Source organism: Tigriopus californicus, chromosome 3 (genome assembly GCF_007210705.1).
Source record: "Tigriopus californicus strain San Diego chromosome 3, Tcal_SD_v2.1, whole genome shotgun sequence".
Classification (NCBI taxonomy): Eukaryota; Metazoa; Arthropoda; class Copepoda; order Harpacticoida; family Harpacticidae; genus Tigriopus; species Tigriopus californicus.
In genome coordinates this window covers 4,487,926-4,501,221 of record NC_081442.1, presented here as the reverse complement: position 1 = coordinate 4,501,221, position 13,296 = coordinate 4,487,926, and the positions used below count along the sequence as shown (strand labels likewise).

Below are 13,296 nucleotides of genomic sequence, written 5' to 3'. Positions count from 1 at the left end.
GTAAAGTTTTCCATTGGATTCCGCAGCTGAAAAATGACACCCGTTATTCTGGGACTACTTCCGTTCAACAAGGGAACCTACCCCATTGTGCTATGTACCACATTTGCCTGCACTAAAGTACTGTCCATGGATAATAAACCCTGTTCAAAACCCGAGGAATTTACATACAAAATGCCCAGAAGAATGTCGGTGCAACTTTTCCAGGCTTAGAAGGAACAACGAACAGTCCTGAATATTTACATTTCCGATCCAGAGAGCAGTCCGTACTCGATTCCAATGTGCGTCCTCACGAGCAGAACGACGAGGATGCTTCTCCGTTTGTGCCTCTCCATTTTTTGCGCTACGCTTTAACAACGATCTCGGTCCATTTCAAAGTGGAACTGTCCGTTCTCATTCCTTCGCCTTAATTCAAAAAAGCCATGTACTACATGCCACCATATTCAGGCAATTTGTCGAAAATGAATGGAACTTGGAGCGAGACGAGGCACATTCCGCTATTAAATGTCTTGAAGCCATTTGACAGGCGCATATAAATCAGAGTAGTGGCGGTGGCTTCGTACTTACCCTCGGATCGTTGATCCCAGTGAGGCTGGTCCTGGGCTTGTCCAACACCAAAAAGGCGGCCAAATTGGCAGTATAGGAAGCAACGATGATCATGGCGAAACCGGCCCACACCATGCCCAAGACACGGGCAGAGAAACTTCGAGGTGTGCCTGGAACAGACACCGATCGATCAAAACTCAATTAAATGATACGCTGTGGCCTTGACAGATTGTCCAAGATCCTGGACACATATCGGACAGACTTTTCTTTTCTCCTTTTCCCTATTTCTCGTTCACTGTACATTCTAGTGCATCCTACCGTTTCAATTCTCCATCGTCATTCTCGATTTGGTCGAGGCTTATCGAAACATACAAGGCTCTTAATGGGCTTTAAAGGCCGCTATTTTGTCGCTGAGCAGAGCATTTTATGATCCTTGAGCAGCCCCGTAACTGGTTCAACTACTTCTCTGGATGCAAGCCGTGCAAGTAGCGCAGAAATAGCACTATGAAACGTCTCTATGAAAAGAGGCTCCCATCAACCTTGGCAAATTCATTGACTTCCACTCACAAATCTTCAAGTTAACCAAGCCCTTCAAATATGAAGAGCCAGAGTCCCTTTTGAGACATGGTTTTGGTGCAAGATGGTTGGTTCATCTACAGGAAATGAGGATAATTGGATTTGCCTCGGGTTCGCAAAGAACCATGAATAGTTTGCTAATCAAGACCAACTTTCTGGATGACTTGTCTAACATCAAACCGGAGATCCAATTAGGTGAGGTTTCCGTTGTTAAATTTGGTTGCCCGGCCACATAAAACGAGCGAGCAAAAACAGGAGCTCCATCTGCCTCTACCATGACTTCCCACTATATACTGTATATACTCTTAGCTTCCGACTTACCAATTTGACGAAACCATAACTGAAGACCAAAAATGGCGTCATTTGACAAAATGTGGAAAGCAACATCTCACTCTCTCTCTTTTGCAAAAAAAAACATATTCGACAAATCCATCGCTTTTATGTTGGTCGCGCATTGTAAAGCCGCAAACAGCCTGACAGTACATAACCAGGGTCGTTTTAGCACTCCACCAATTTGACCACAAGTATCAAGTTAAAAGGTTTTCATTTCTTTTTCCGCAATTCCAAAGAAAAACCCCTTTGAAGCCAGTGGATCGCTGATGTTCGGCTCTAATTTTGGTAACCAGGTTCGAGCAATGTACCAACCTAACCGAATATGTTCATAGTACCTCATGCGATCCTCATAGGCACTTACCTTCCCCAATTCCGGAATTGAGCAGCACTCCCCATGCGAACCATATGGCCGAAGTGAAATTGAGCGACTCTTCCCTCTGGAGTAATTCCACCGCTCGGTGCTCATCCGAGTGGCCTCTGGATGGAGATCCCAGGTGACCGAAAGGCGAGAATCGATCCAGTAGATACAGACAGAGTGCCACCACGTGGACAGAGACCAGCACCAACACCCACAGGGTGTACTTGAAGGGTTGCAAGAACGAGACCAATTGCGAGGCTCGAGGTTGCTGCAATGAGAGCGAATGAGATGACGACCGTGGACATGGCTTTCATCTAGGTCATTCAAGTGCAAGTGAGCAAGTGCCTGACTGGTGTCAGAGGTGGTCCTAGACACATAGGATATGTATGTTCCAGAATGGACCTAAATGAGCGGTGATGATTTATTTTTCTATCGTATCTTTTAACGAAAACTGATTTTTTTTTCTCCAAGAATCGAAAAAATAGCCTTTTCACTTCGCCAATAGATAGTGTGCTCTATCTATTTAAGAACGCTCAAATGGGCTCATAAAAAAGGATGGCCTTGGAAATTAGAGCAAGCGTCATTTGAGGGCGAGAAGCATTCCCCAAGTGAGGATTGCAATTGAACAACATACAGATTCATTAATCTAATTGACACTTAGTCACGATGTTTTCAAAATAATCGTACCAACAAAGACATAGTAGCTGATTAAGTTCGAGACAATTGCTCGATTAGCATGGGACACTAAACTGTGACAGCCCTCTATGTCTATGCAGCACACCTAGCGTTCTTAATTGGACCTGGAGGAAAAGGCTTATTATATTGGATGGACCTCAATCGAGTTAGTGATGGATCGAAAACATCCTGAACCGAAACTGAACGTTTCCTTTAATGAAATGCACTGGATGTGAGCCTCTTTAAACGGTTAAAACATGTATTGGAACACCAATCAATAAAAAAAAAATTCAGGAAGCGGAACTCAGTCTGAAAATTAGGTCCATTACTACATACACTGACTCGACTCTTATTGCAAATAAACAGACCCCCCGACTGCCACGTCATCGCTTTGAATTTCCATGCACGTTCGAACCCTCCCAAGAGGCGGAATTGGCTTTGTTTTCATATGTAAATCCAAGTGCGGTCTTGATCCTCGTAAAACAGGCTTACTTTATTTCTGCCTTCCCAACCAAGAGGTGCCTTTTACCAAAAGAGGGCTCAAATCTTATGGCGGGTTGTTTTGAACCGAAAGTTCCATGAATGTTCCCAAGAACTCATTGTGACTGCTCGTTTTTTTCGTTCCCATTGTCGAATGGACCCCTCTTGTCTTCAGTATGTAAAACAGCACTTTTATTACGACCGATAAGGAAAATGAAGATGTACGTAGATTCGCGACGACCTCCCAAGTCGAGAGAAATGGAAGAGACAGAGGTAGGAGAAAAAGTCAAATATTCATGTTCTCGTCAGGTTTGGAGGGGCGTCACTCCAACTTTTCCCTCGTTTAGACTCCCAGAGAACTTTTGAGAGGAGCAAATCAATGCAGATGAGCGTGAACTTGAGAGGAGCCGCCGAAACAGTGTCAAAGTCCACCACGTACAGTTCAAAAGTGGAATTTCCAACGGTGCTAAAGTTGGCATAATATAAATTTTGCCAATAGTCTCTATTCCTTGGTGGTGACCAAGAGTCCACGTTTTCAAATTTTGTCGGGGTTGGTCCAAGATGTTGGAGAGTTGCCACCAAATTTGTTTATTGTCTGCTCTTCGCATTCAAGGCCACTCGCCTTCTTTCTTTTCTCTCAAGCACTCGCGTCGTCGTCGGTAGTTGAGACCCAAGAGGATTATATGTATTTGTTGCTTCAAGGGGGGATATTAAATTTCAATTTGAAACTCACACAAAATCCCTTTCCTTCTCCATGTCTTCGTCCTCGTTCCCTGCCTGGTTCCATATTCCCTTGGCTAGCTCTTCCCTGTTGCTGCCGATTCCCAGCACTATCTGAAGGCCAAGAAAGTGAGTGAAGAATGTGGTAGGGCTTACTCTTTTTTGAAGAATGGTGATGCCTTGATATTTGAAGGGCTTGCTGAACTCGATCACTTGAGCACGCTCAGGATTGATGGTCAATGGAGCCACGATCATATCAGCTCGTTCACCTACGAGCTCACCCATGAGACCGGTCCATTCTTGCTTCCCCGTTAGATTGTTCCTCTCCAAGGTTCCATACTCATCTTGTGCCAAATGAAGGCTGAAGGTAAAGTTGGAGTGGCTGGACAGCAAATGAAGGAGATCAATGCAATATCCACGACAGCAATACATCTCCTCCGTGTACGTTTTGGAATCTGGAACATGGAAAACCCAGGCCTTATTAGATAGCCCTATTATTAACGACTCAAGGAACTCGGTGTTCCTTGACTTGTGGGGTTGGAACCAAAATACGTCGGTCTGGTCGATCTACTCATCCTTTCGAAGATCAGTCAATTCCAGTTCTATGGCCCCTTTCATGGTCAACAAAATGAAAGTCTCACAAAAGAGAAGAGAGGATCTTGACCATTCAATACTAGCATGCCAATTCATACATTCCAAGACCTCGAGGAGTGTTTCTGGGGCTGGAATTGCCCGCACTCGTTGGCTTCGTGGGTCGCTTCGTGGTTACTCGGTTACTCGGTCCCTGGGTCGTCGGGTTGGTCGGGAGAACCCATTTCCTTTTAGGGAATTGTTCACAACAACAACAGAAAGGAGGACTCGCACGAAGAGAATGAGGAGGAGAACGAGAAGAAAACTGACAATGATGAATGCGCTCCACAAAACCATCCCCCAATATACGCACTACAATGATCAGCCATTGGCAACATAGTCATGGTCCATACTTCTGTTCAGACATTGGGACAAGAAAAAGACCCTCAAAAGCAACAGACTTCACCACTTTCCGTGGGTGAACTCATTACAAACCCTGAGCGGGGCGGGGCTTGTGGAAGGAGACATAAGAGAACCAAACATAATGACCTTGATGAAGTTTCTTGCCTCAGAGATCTAAAGCCAATACCAAATGTTGTAGATGGGGTGGATAAAACGGGATTCCCGGTAAGCATGAGCTTATATACAATAGAAAAATCTGAAAAGTTCTGCACCAGATTGGCCACTTCACAAACGTTCTAGGAAGGCTAATCTTACATAAGAAGTTTAGTTCGAATCAAACCTTCAACAGACAAGTTACAAGTTAGTGGCAAGAACTTGCTCCCAAAATATCTTATTGTGCAATAGCTGAACTCGTTTCGCTTTTTGCGCCAAGAATTTGTTCTCTTAACTGAAGGAACGTGTTTCAGGTGAAAACGGAAGAAAAGTTCTGAAAGCTCCGTTTTGATGCAAATATAACTCATCCTTGCTTTCAAAAAATGGCCGAATCTTAAAGCACAAAATGCAGATTTAAAGCAAAAACGCTTTAAGTTTTACTACTACATTATTTCGTAATGTTTTTTCAGCACATTCGTTTCATCACAAGATGGCCAGGCAAAGTTTGTACTGCGTCAGATTCCAGAGTTGAAAGCTGGGGATGAAGGCCACTCTCCAAACGCTCTTTCCTTTCTCTAAATGTTTTGTCGTTTGTTTAAGGCTTACTTTCAACTTTGTGAGCAACAAGACAATGATTTGCGCTCTAAAAATCTCCAACAAAATCCAAGTTCGTGGCTGAATCCAAGATGCGAAAACTCCGAGGTTCACCGTTGGTCTTTGAGTGACAACGTCCTCTGCTGAAGCTTGAATTTGCATGAGCCTTCATTTAACCCAACATAACCCTTGTTTTAAAAGCACGAGAACTCTTAACCTTTTCTTGACCGGACATGTCAGCAGAAAGTACCAAGTAATCACTTTTGTGTCCTTTACGAGTCCTGGAAGGACTGGTTAAGAACCTGACTGTGCACGAAAAGTTATCTTATACGAATTTAAATAAAAGGTTAGATCAAGATGATTGGTTGATGGTATAACCAATTTTTCGGCCTTGTCGGCTATCTTGGGAAAAAAGCCAACTGAAAAGCCCTCATAAAGAGATATGGAACAGAGGAAAAATTATGCCAGACACGCTTTGTTTTGAAGAAAACTCTGGGATAAAGTCGTAACTAGGTGAAAAAGACACAAACTTGATTATGTTTCTTTAGTTAGGGCCTAAAACGTGTCGGAATCCCCTCCCCAAAGATGAATGAAACAGGGCGCTAGTCAGTCATATGGCATTGCCGAGAGAGAAGTTCCCGGGTGCCCTTAAAGAAGATCAGTTCACTCAAGTGTAAGAAAAAATCAGTGAGGTTCGTGTTGGCCCCCGGCCTTCGTATTTCCTGTAGATTCTTGGAGATAAGCCCCCGTCAGAAAGTGTTAAGATACTACTCCATTCTTTGGCCCAAAGGAAAGAGTGCAAGAAGATATGTGAGGGCAAAAGATTGATGAAGCTCAACTTGACCCCCCTCCCCATTGTTCTGTCTAACTTGACCGCTTGGTCTTTTTTAATTTGCCAGGACAGGGATCCAAAAGGATGATATCATCAATTTGACAGTAGAAACATGGCATACTTGGCGAATCTGCTGTCCCAGTTGGTACACGATGGATTTTTGAGAATTGACGACCTTGGGCTTGATTGGAAAACTTTTTTGTCTTGTCAAATACAAGTGAACAAACAGGAGATAATAATAATGGTAATGCCAAGTTTGGCACCAAAACAAGAATGTTCTAAGTTTGGCAAGTAGTCTGCGTCTTCTTTCCATCTTCATTCGCGATGACAAGCCAAAGAGGAAGGGACGTACACTCGATGAAGAGACAAAATGAGACATGTAAGTGGAAGAAGAAGAAGAGAAAAAGAGAGAGCGAAACTAGAGTGCACAGCACACACTTCAGTCAAGAAATGAACTTTCGCCAAACCAACTCAGCCGGATATGCCTGGTTGTACAACGCTATCTTGTAACAAGTGGGAAATGGCGAGCTGACTTTGCTCATATTGAGTTTGAATCATTGGACCAGGAGTGAAAATGTTCCCTGAGAAATAACCGTATTTTGCGACTTCACGATTTCGTCACGCTAAAGAACAAGGTAAACAACCCCGTCTAAGTGTTGCCATCGAAGGCGAACATGACAGAGGAAACAATGCCAAGAGAGTGGATTACGAGCAAGCCAGGCAGACCAGTTGCTAGAGCGTATGGCCTCCAGCTCAACGGCTGTAAGGGCATGGTTTCTAACTGTGGAGGGTCGCTGACTACAATCTGCCCGAGTTGGATTGTCCCATGGTAACCGATTAAGCACTAGAAAAACACAACAGACTCGTTTTTACCCTTCTTTGTTGTCATGTAAGGTGCACATTTAGCAACAACTTAAATACGGATATTCAACCATATGTCTTCACTAAAATAAGGAAGTATAGGTCCTATTTACCAGAAATATTAAAAAGAACTGAAAGCTATAGTATAAAACCATTGTTATTGCGATTTATAGAGTTCCATCTATGTAAAGCTTTCAAATGGGCTCTAATGAAAGGGAAGTTTTACTAAAGCAGAGTGGGGGCCATTTGCAGCTCAAGCACGATTAATTGCATGAGTGATATATCATTATCTCATAATGAATAGACCGTATTGCATGAAAATTAGCCAAGATATATTCATGACGCACAAAAATTAATTCACTGTTTGCGAAATAATTTGTAGTTTAGCTCAGGATATTCAATTGAGACAAACCTCATGACGAACTTTTACGAGTTTACAAATAATGCAACTTGATAAGTGAACCGTACGCTACGTTCTGAAGCACTCCTTTTTCTTAATTGTGCTGAAAAAATGTCTTATTTACAGACCTGTGATACAACTGGAGTCGTAATCGCATTTCGAATTATTGTTATAAGAAAAATTCAATAGCAAATTGCAAATACATTTTAGTCTTTCCCTCTAGGCAGTTAGTGGACAGTTTAACAAATAGATTTACGTACATAGATCTAAATTCACTTTCTAACTTGACAACTTGACCTTTTTATACTTGTCAATGACACTTGGCATACGAAAAAATGACTACGTCGACATTGAAAAAGGAATGCTGTAATTGAATCACACCTCGAAAATGACTTGTAAATTACATTTGAACACCGAGTGAATGCAATTTTTACTGCATCTAACACTAATGTAAATCTAATGTATGAATGCAGTTACATTTCAAAAGTAATTGACTCAAGTCTTCATAGTTACTGGCCAACAGCTTCAAATCAAGTCGAAAAAGCTCATTCATGCAACGGGCAATATGAAAACTTCTAGAGAACAAAGTTATCGATAGAAGGACTCAACCGTGCCAGTAATGGGTGGTGGTGGTGGATATCGGAACTTCAGTATGATACATACACGCCAAAAAGCGGGCACATTAGAACAAGTTTTTGAGTGTCAATTTTGACGAATCTACTGTACTCGTACGTTACTTAACAAATATTTACATCTATTGCATTGAGATTGTCGTTCGTTCATTGAATTAATAATATTTTCGAGTCACTACTTCTGTTTATGTAGGACTTGGCTCGTATACTTTCAGAAATCGTTGAAACTCTGGAAACTGAAACGTGAGATACTGCCTTAACAACCTATGACCATTACAAGTGCTGATCTTGCTGTTTTGACTCATTTACCAATTCAGGTTGAATTGAAGAAAAAATGTTCTAAAGCCTTCTTTAGCGAAGGACGCAAATATATCAATAGTCTCTACCGAAACTAAAAGTGGTTCAGGCAAAAAATTGATCTGATACAGATGTAGTTTAGAATTTAAAGCTCTTCTGACACAAGTGAAAGTAAAAAGACAAGCATCGACACGAAATTGCAATTTTGTTAAACTAATACCTACGTAGATAGTGAACCATAAATAAGTTTTGATAAGTTGAATGAACATGCTTTTGAAAAATATACTCTACGCCTTACACAGTTGGGTAGGAAATGCAAAATAAACAAGAAGTAAAAGCCTGTACAGTAATTGCTAACAGTTCAAGAAACAAATCTAGTCAACTGTTCTGTGATAGTACTGTTTTACTCATCTATTCGACATTATTGCCATTTTAATAGTCAATCCACTTTCGTTTATGTTTTTTATATCTATTGCTATTACTTCACGTACACATTTCGACATGACCATGAGTCGCAAAATACATACACACACCATTACGCATATCTTTCATATCTAAAAACGTGCCATTCAAATTGTTCGAAAAATATTCATTGCGCAGATAAAAGCAGCAATGTGTCACGTTTGAAAAGAATTTAGTTAACTAATCAAAATCGTGGGAAAAACTCGTTCGTTTGGCAGAGGAAAACTTTCTTGGGCAACCAAATTTCCCGAAGCTGCACTTGCCTTTGGTATGAATTAATAATTAGGCGAAGAATAAACTCTGAATCAAGTTCACTTTCACTTGGCAAAGCATTATTTACGAGCTCTCAAGCAGCATTAAAAGTTCACGGATCTTAATTCATAGTTTAAAAAGGTCTTGGGATTAGCCATCATCTTCTTTCATTTCTTGCCAATGCCTTGATTTTGAGTTAACCTTTCTTCGAGCCTTTTGTCTTGCCCAACATACCGGGCGTCCTTCAACAGCCTTTCTTCAATCATGAACCAACAAATAAAGACGATTCTCTTTTCTTTTAGCATCATTTTCCATGATGTCCCCTTCAGTGCCACATCCACTCCCTCAAACTTTCCTCGTGAAAGTAATATCTGCTCATAAGGCTGTTTTGATTCAATCATTGGTTCTTTTTGAGACGTGTCCGCCGTGGTTGTTGGGCTTCACAGATAGCCTTTGATTCGATCTACCTTCATCTCTTTTCCCGTTTTAACGCCGACAAAGGACATCTTGGATAAGGACCCTCTCGTTGGGCCTGGTTCGTTCCTTTGATATCATGAAGACTGATGAAGAAAGATGAAGCATGCGAATTCGAATGCATCTCCATTTCTCTTTCTCCATCTCTTACTGCCAGATTTTCCGTTGACATTTACATGCTCGAGTGGAAGTGTGCATTTTCATTTCCAATTTCCCATTTCCAATTTCAGTGTACACCACGTGGTACACACATTTGGTCACAAGGGTTGATTTGCCTCTCCGAAAGATCCTTTCCTGAGTCAGGCCACCGTGGAAACCATTCAGACGTGTTTGAGTCATCAAGTCTAAGCTTTCTTGGAAAGGCTTCCCTCGCCTTGTTCTACTCGTGTACCTAGTAAGAGTAAGCTTAAAAGGACCCTAACCAAAGACAGGAAGGAGGCAGGGAGAGACAGAGAGAGAGGCTTGAAGATAAAAATTGATGCTGGGATAAAAGGGATTATTGGCTTCAATATCAGTGGCTGGCTTCGATGCTAGAGGCGTTAGTAGCCTCCGATGGCTTTTAAGTGAAAGGATTCGTGTCAACTTTCAACCATTGTTGGCTCAAACTTGAAAGAGCTCGCATCATCGTCCGAATGCATCGTTCTTGGCAAATATTGGCACGTGCTACACTTCATGGATAATAACGCTTGGTTCGGAATGAGACCTTGTCTTTGTCAAGGGATTGAGCGGGAGGCACCCTCCCTCAATTTGCAAAATCGAATAAAGCTATCATCATGGTTTTGGAAATGCCACACGCACACACACCCGCTCATAGCAGTCGACTCCAAATTAGAAGAGGGCAGCTTCATTTGGAGAGTGTCAACCAAGGCATTTTCTTTCTCTCCAACTTTTTCGCCATTGCCAAAGTGAAAATTATGAGATGGCCCAAAGCAAACTCTCTAAGTGTCTGGAGTTTTGCTCAGAGGTCTGGTTGGTAGACTACGAGGAATTACCCGAGGGAATTTGTTCCAGAAAGAAGTTCCTCACCTCCTTCCTCTTCTCTCCCTCCCTTCTATGTATAGCTTCTACTGCTACATCTCTTGTGTGTCCTTCTCGGCCCAACTTTCTTTCTTGCTTTGGCCGTTCTCCAATAAGACCAGAATAAAACTGGACGAGATTTAGGATCATGGAATTCGAACCGATCCGCGAGAAACGACCACAATTTGTACCGGTCTGACTCGATCCAATTGCTTGGGAAGACCCATGAGGATGATCAAAGTCCACTGCTGCTCATTCATGGAGTGGGACCGTGGAGCAGAAAATGCCAGTGATGCAATTGCTCTGCCATTTGTCTTCCTTAATTGTCAGAGCATGCTTACTTTGAAAGTCTCCAGCCTTGGCCTTGACATCATTAGGGAGAAAGCTAGTATTCCTCACATGGTGACTGGCATCTGGTTCACAAATGGTACAATTGGGTTTGAGTGGTTGATTTGCCTTCACATCTGTTACTCTAGTCTCTTAATTTGATTTCGGGGAGTCATCCCAAGAAAAACCCCTTAGGACACTGACCACTTGGCTCGATATCGGATGCAATTCGGGTGAAATGTCCATGGCATGTATGCTAAGCACGATTTAAGGTAGACGGAATGTTCAATTTCAATAGGTCCTAGTATCAGTGCTAAAGTATTAGCATTAGCTCACGTCCATTCAGTTCAAATAGAAACCTCAACAAATGCTTCAAAAATATGGAGCAAAGCTTGATAACCATGCATCACTCTTCTCTCATCTCAAACCAAGATTATCCTCCAACGAATGTAATGTTACTAGTGTGGTAGTGAGGTCCCGTGAGGGCCCACTCTGTGTTGGAACTGCGAGGCCGAAATAGGATTGGAGGCCGTTGGTTTCTTTTCGAGGTCTGGCTTCGATTGGAGGAGGATGGACAAAAAGTTGTGTCCATCCACCAGATCTTTGATGACCATAATGAACTTTGAGGACAGATGGGCAGATGAAGCCCATTGGAGTTTGCTCGAAGCTCGAGTCCATGGCCTCGTTCCACGGCCTCATGCTGTTTTATTTCGGTACAATTTTGAAGCCTTTCACACATTATCGGAGACCTGGAACGAGCTGAGCATCTGTACATTTGAGCATTTGAGAAGCCTTGTACGAGTGAGCTTCTCGTAGCGAAGTCCAAAGACATTACACTTCTCGTTCTTCAGAAAGCTTGATACCTCGAGGTCTGCGGGCACTTTGCTGGATACCATTGGCTCCCAAGATGTTCTAGTACATGGTCTTTTATGATGGATGAACAAGTTTTAGTATCGAGGATGGAAAAAAGCACGCTCTGCCAAAGAAACATAGTTTTTGACACAAATTGAACAAATACACTATGCATTTGTACTCTTACGTATATCTTATCTCGACACACAAACCCACACAACGCTGATTATGGTCGATTTAAATGTGTCCCACTTACCTGGATCATCTTCGTTCCAGTGCTTGTTGTAGGCGGGACATGGGACCTCCCCATATGTGGGATCACAGGCATTTTCTGGCAATTTCCGGCTTGGCTTTGAAATATCACTTGGAGCACTCGCGGTTTGGCCTTGACCGCCGCCACTTTTATCACTATTGGCCATCTCAGGCGGAGGCTTGGCCGTGCTGCTCGAGTCAACTTTGGCCTTATCCAGGCCAAGGTCTGCGAAATCACTCCACGAAACTTTCATTCCATTCCCGTGGTTGTTGTTGTTATTATTACTACTGCTACCACTAGCGACATCTTGTTTATTGAAATTGTTGCTAAAACTATTACTCGACGAATAACTATTGGCCGTCTCCATTTGACGGAGATTGTGGAAGACTTCCGTGGAACTGACATTGAGCTTGCGTGTGTACACGAAGGGCTTTTCAAAGATGGTGACCACTTTCAAATGCGTGGGGATCATCAGGCCCGTGGGTTTTTGAGTGAGTCCACCCGGCCAAATGATCGCGTCCTCATTGATTTCCAAATGCATCTTGCTGCTCATCTGCAAGAAATGACGGAAAAAGCTTCAGTTCAAGGCCCTTTGATGCAATTCATCCAAGTCTTGCTTATGTAAGGCTTGCTGTGGTTCGTCGCCAATGCAATTTCCGTCGGCCGTGGACAACTTTGTCAGTCCACATCTCACTCAAGTCCGACCAAAATGCATCTGCAATGTCTCACAAAAGAGCTTTTCACACCTACACACGCCCACCAAAGATTGATGCTCGTAAAGCTTTTACAAGTCCAGCGGCTGTAAAGTGAAAGACAATAAAGCCCCTTCTCCATATATTTTACACCAACGTTTGTAACAAAGTCAGAGCTCAAACATAAGACCCGAATCGTTTCGTACATGCTATCCAAAATCCGGTCCAATGGCAATGGCTGCAGTAAGTTTCAACGTTGATTCATTGCGGATTGGCCTTGGCTGTAAATCCTGTTTTCAGAGCACCATGATTGGTCTGGCAATTTTCCCGGATGCGAAGAAATCGTTATCTTTCCCAAATCTTTAACACCCCGTCCTTCTACGTACATACTAGTTCGTGCTCGAAACCGCTCATTTGCACACCAGCAAATTGAACCTCATCCAAGACATTCAAGGCTGAAAATTGCACTTCCCTGCAATTTGAACGGGTCACGACCTCACGAAAGCGACCAAAACCAGCCAAGGATTCTTGTGTGTGGAAA

General features: G+C 42.6%; 1 protein-coding gene across 2 annotated transcripts in view; it reads right to left on the bottom strand.

Moving 5' to 3' along the window:
- Positions 1 to 13,296, bottom strand: part of LOC131878412 (glutamate [NMDA] receptor subunit 1-like) — a 39,680-nt gene that overhangs the window by 5,531 nt on the left and 20,853 nt on the right. For both annotated transcript variants that reach the window (XM_059224379.1, XM_059224381.1), the window contains exons 8-11: positions 12,067 to 12,616; positions 3,842 to 4,140; positions 1,814 to 2,078; positions 565 to 713 (exon numbers count right to left, since the gene is read on the bottom strand). In XM_059224379.1, the coding sequence (XP_059080362.1) occupies positions 565 to 713; positions 1,814 to 2,078; positions 3,842 to 4,140; positions 12,067 to 12,616 (1,263 nt within the window). The remainder of the gene's footprint in view (positions 1 to 564; positions 714 to 1,813; positions 2,079 to 3,841; positions 4,141 to 12,066; positions 12,617 to 13,296) is intronic.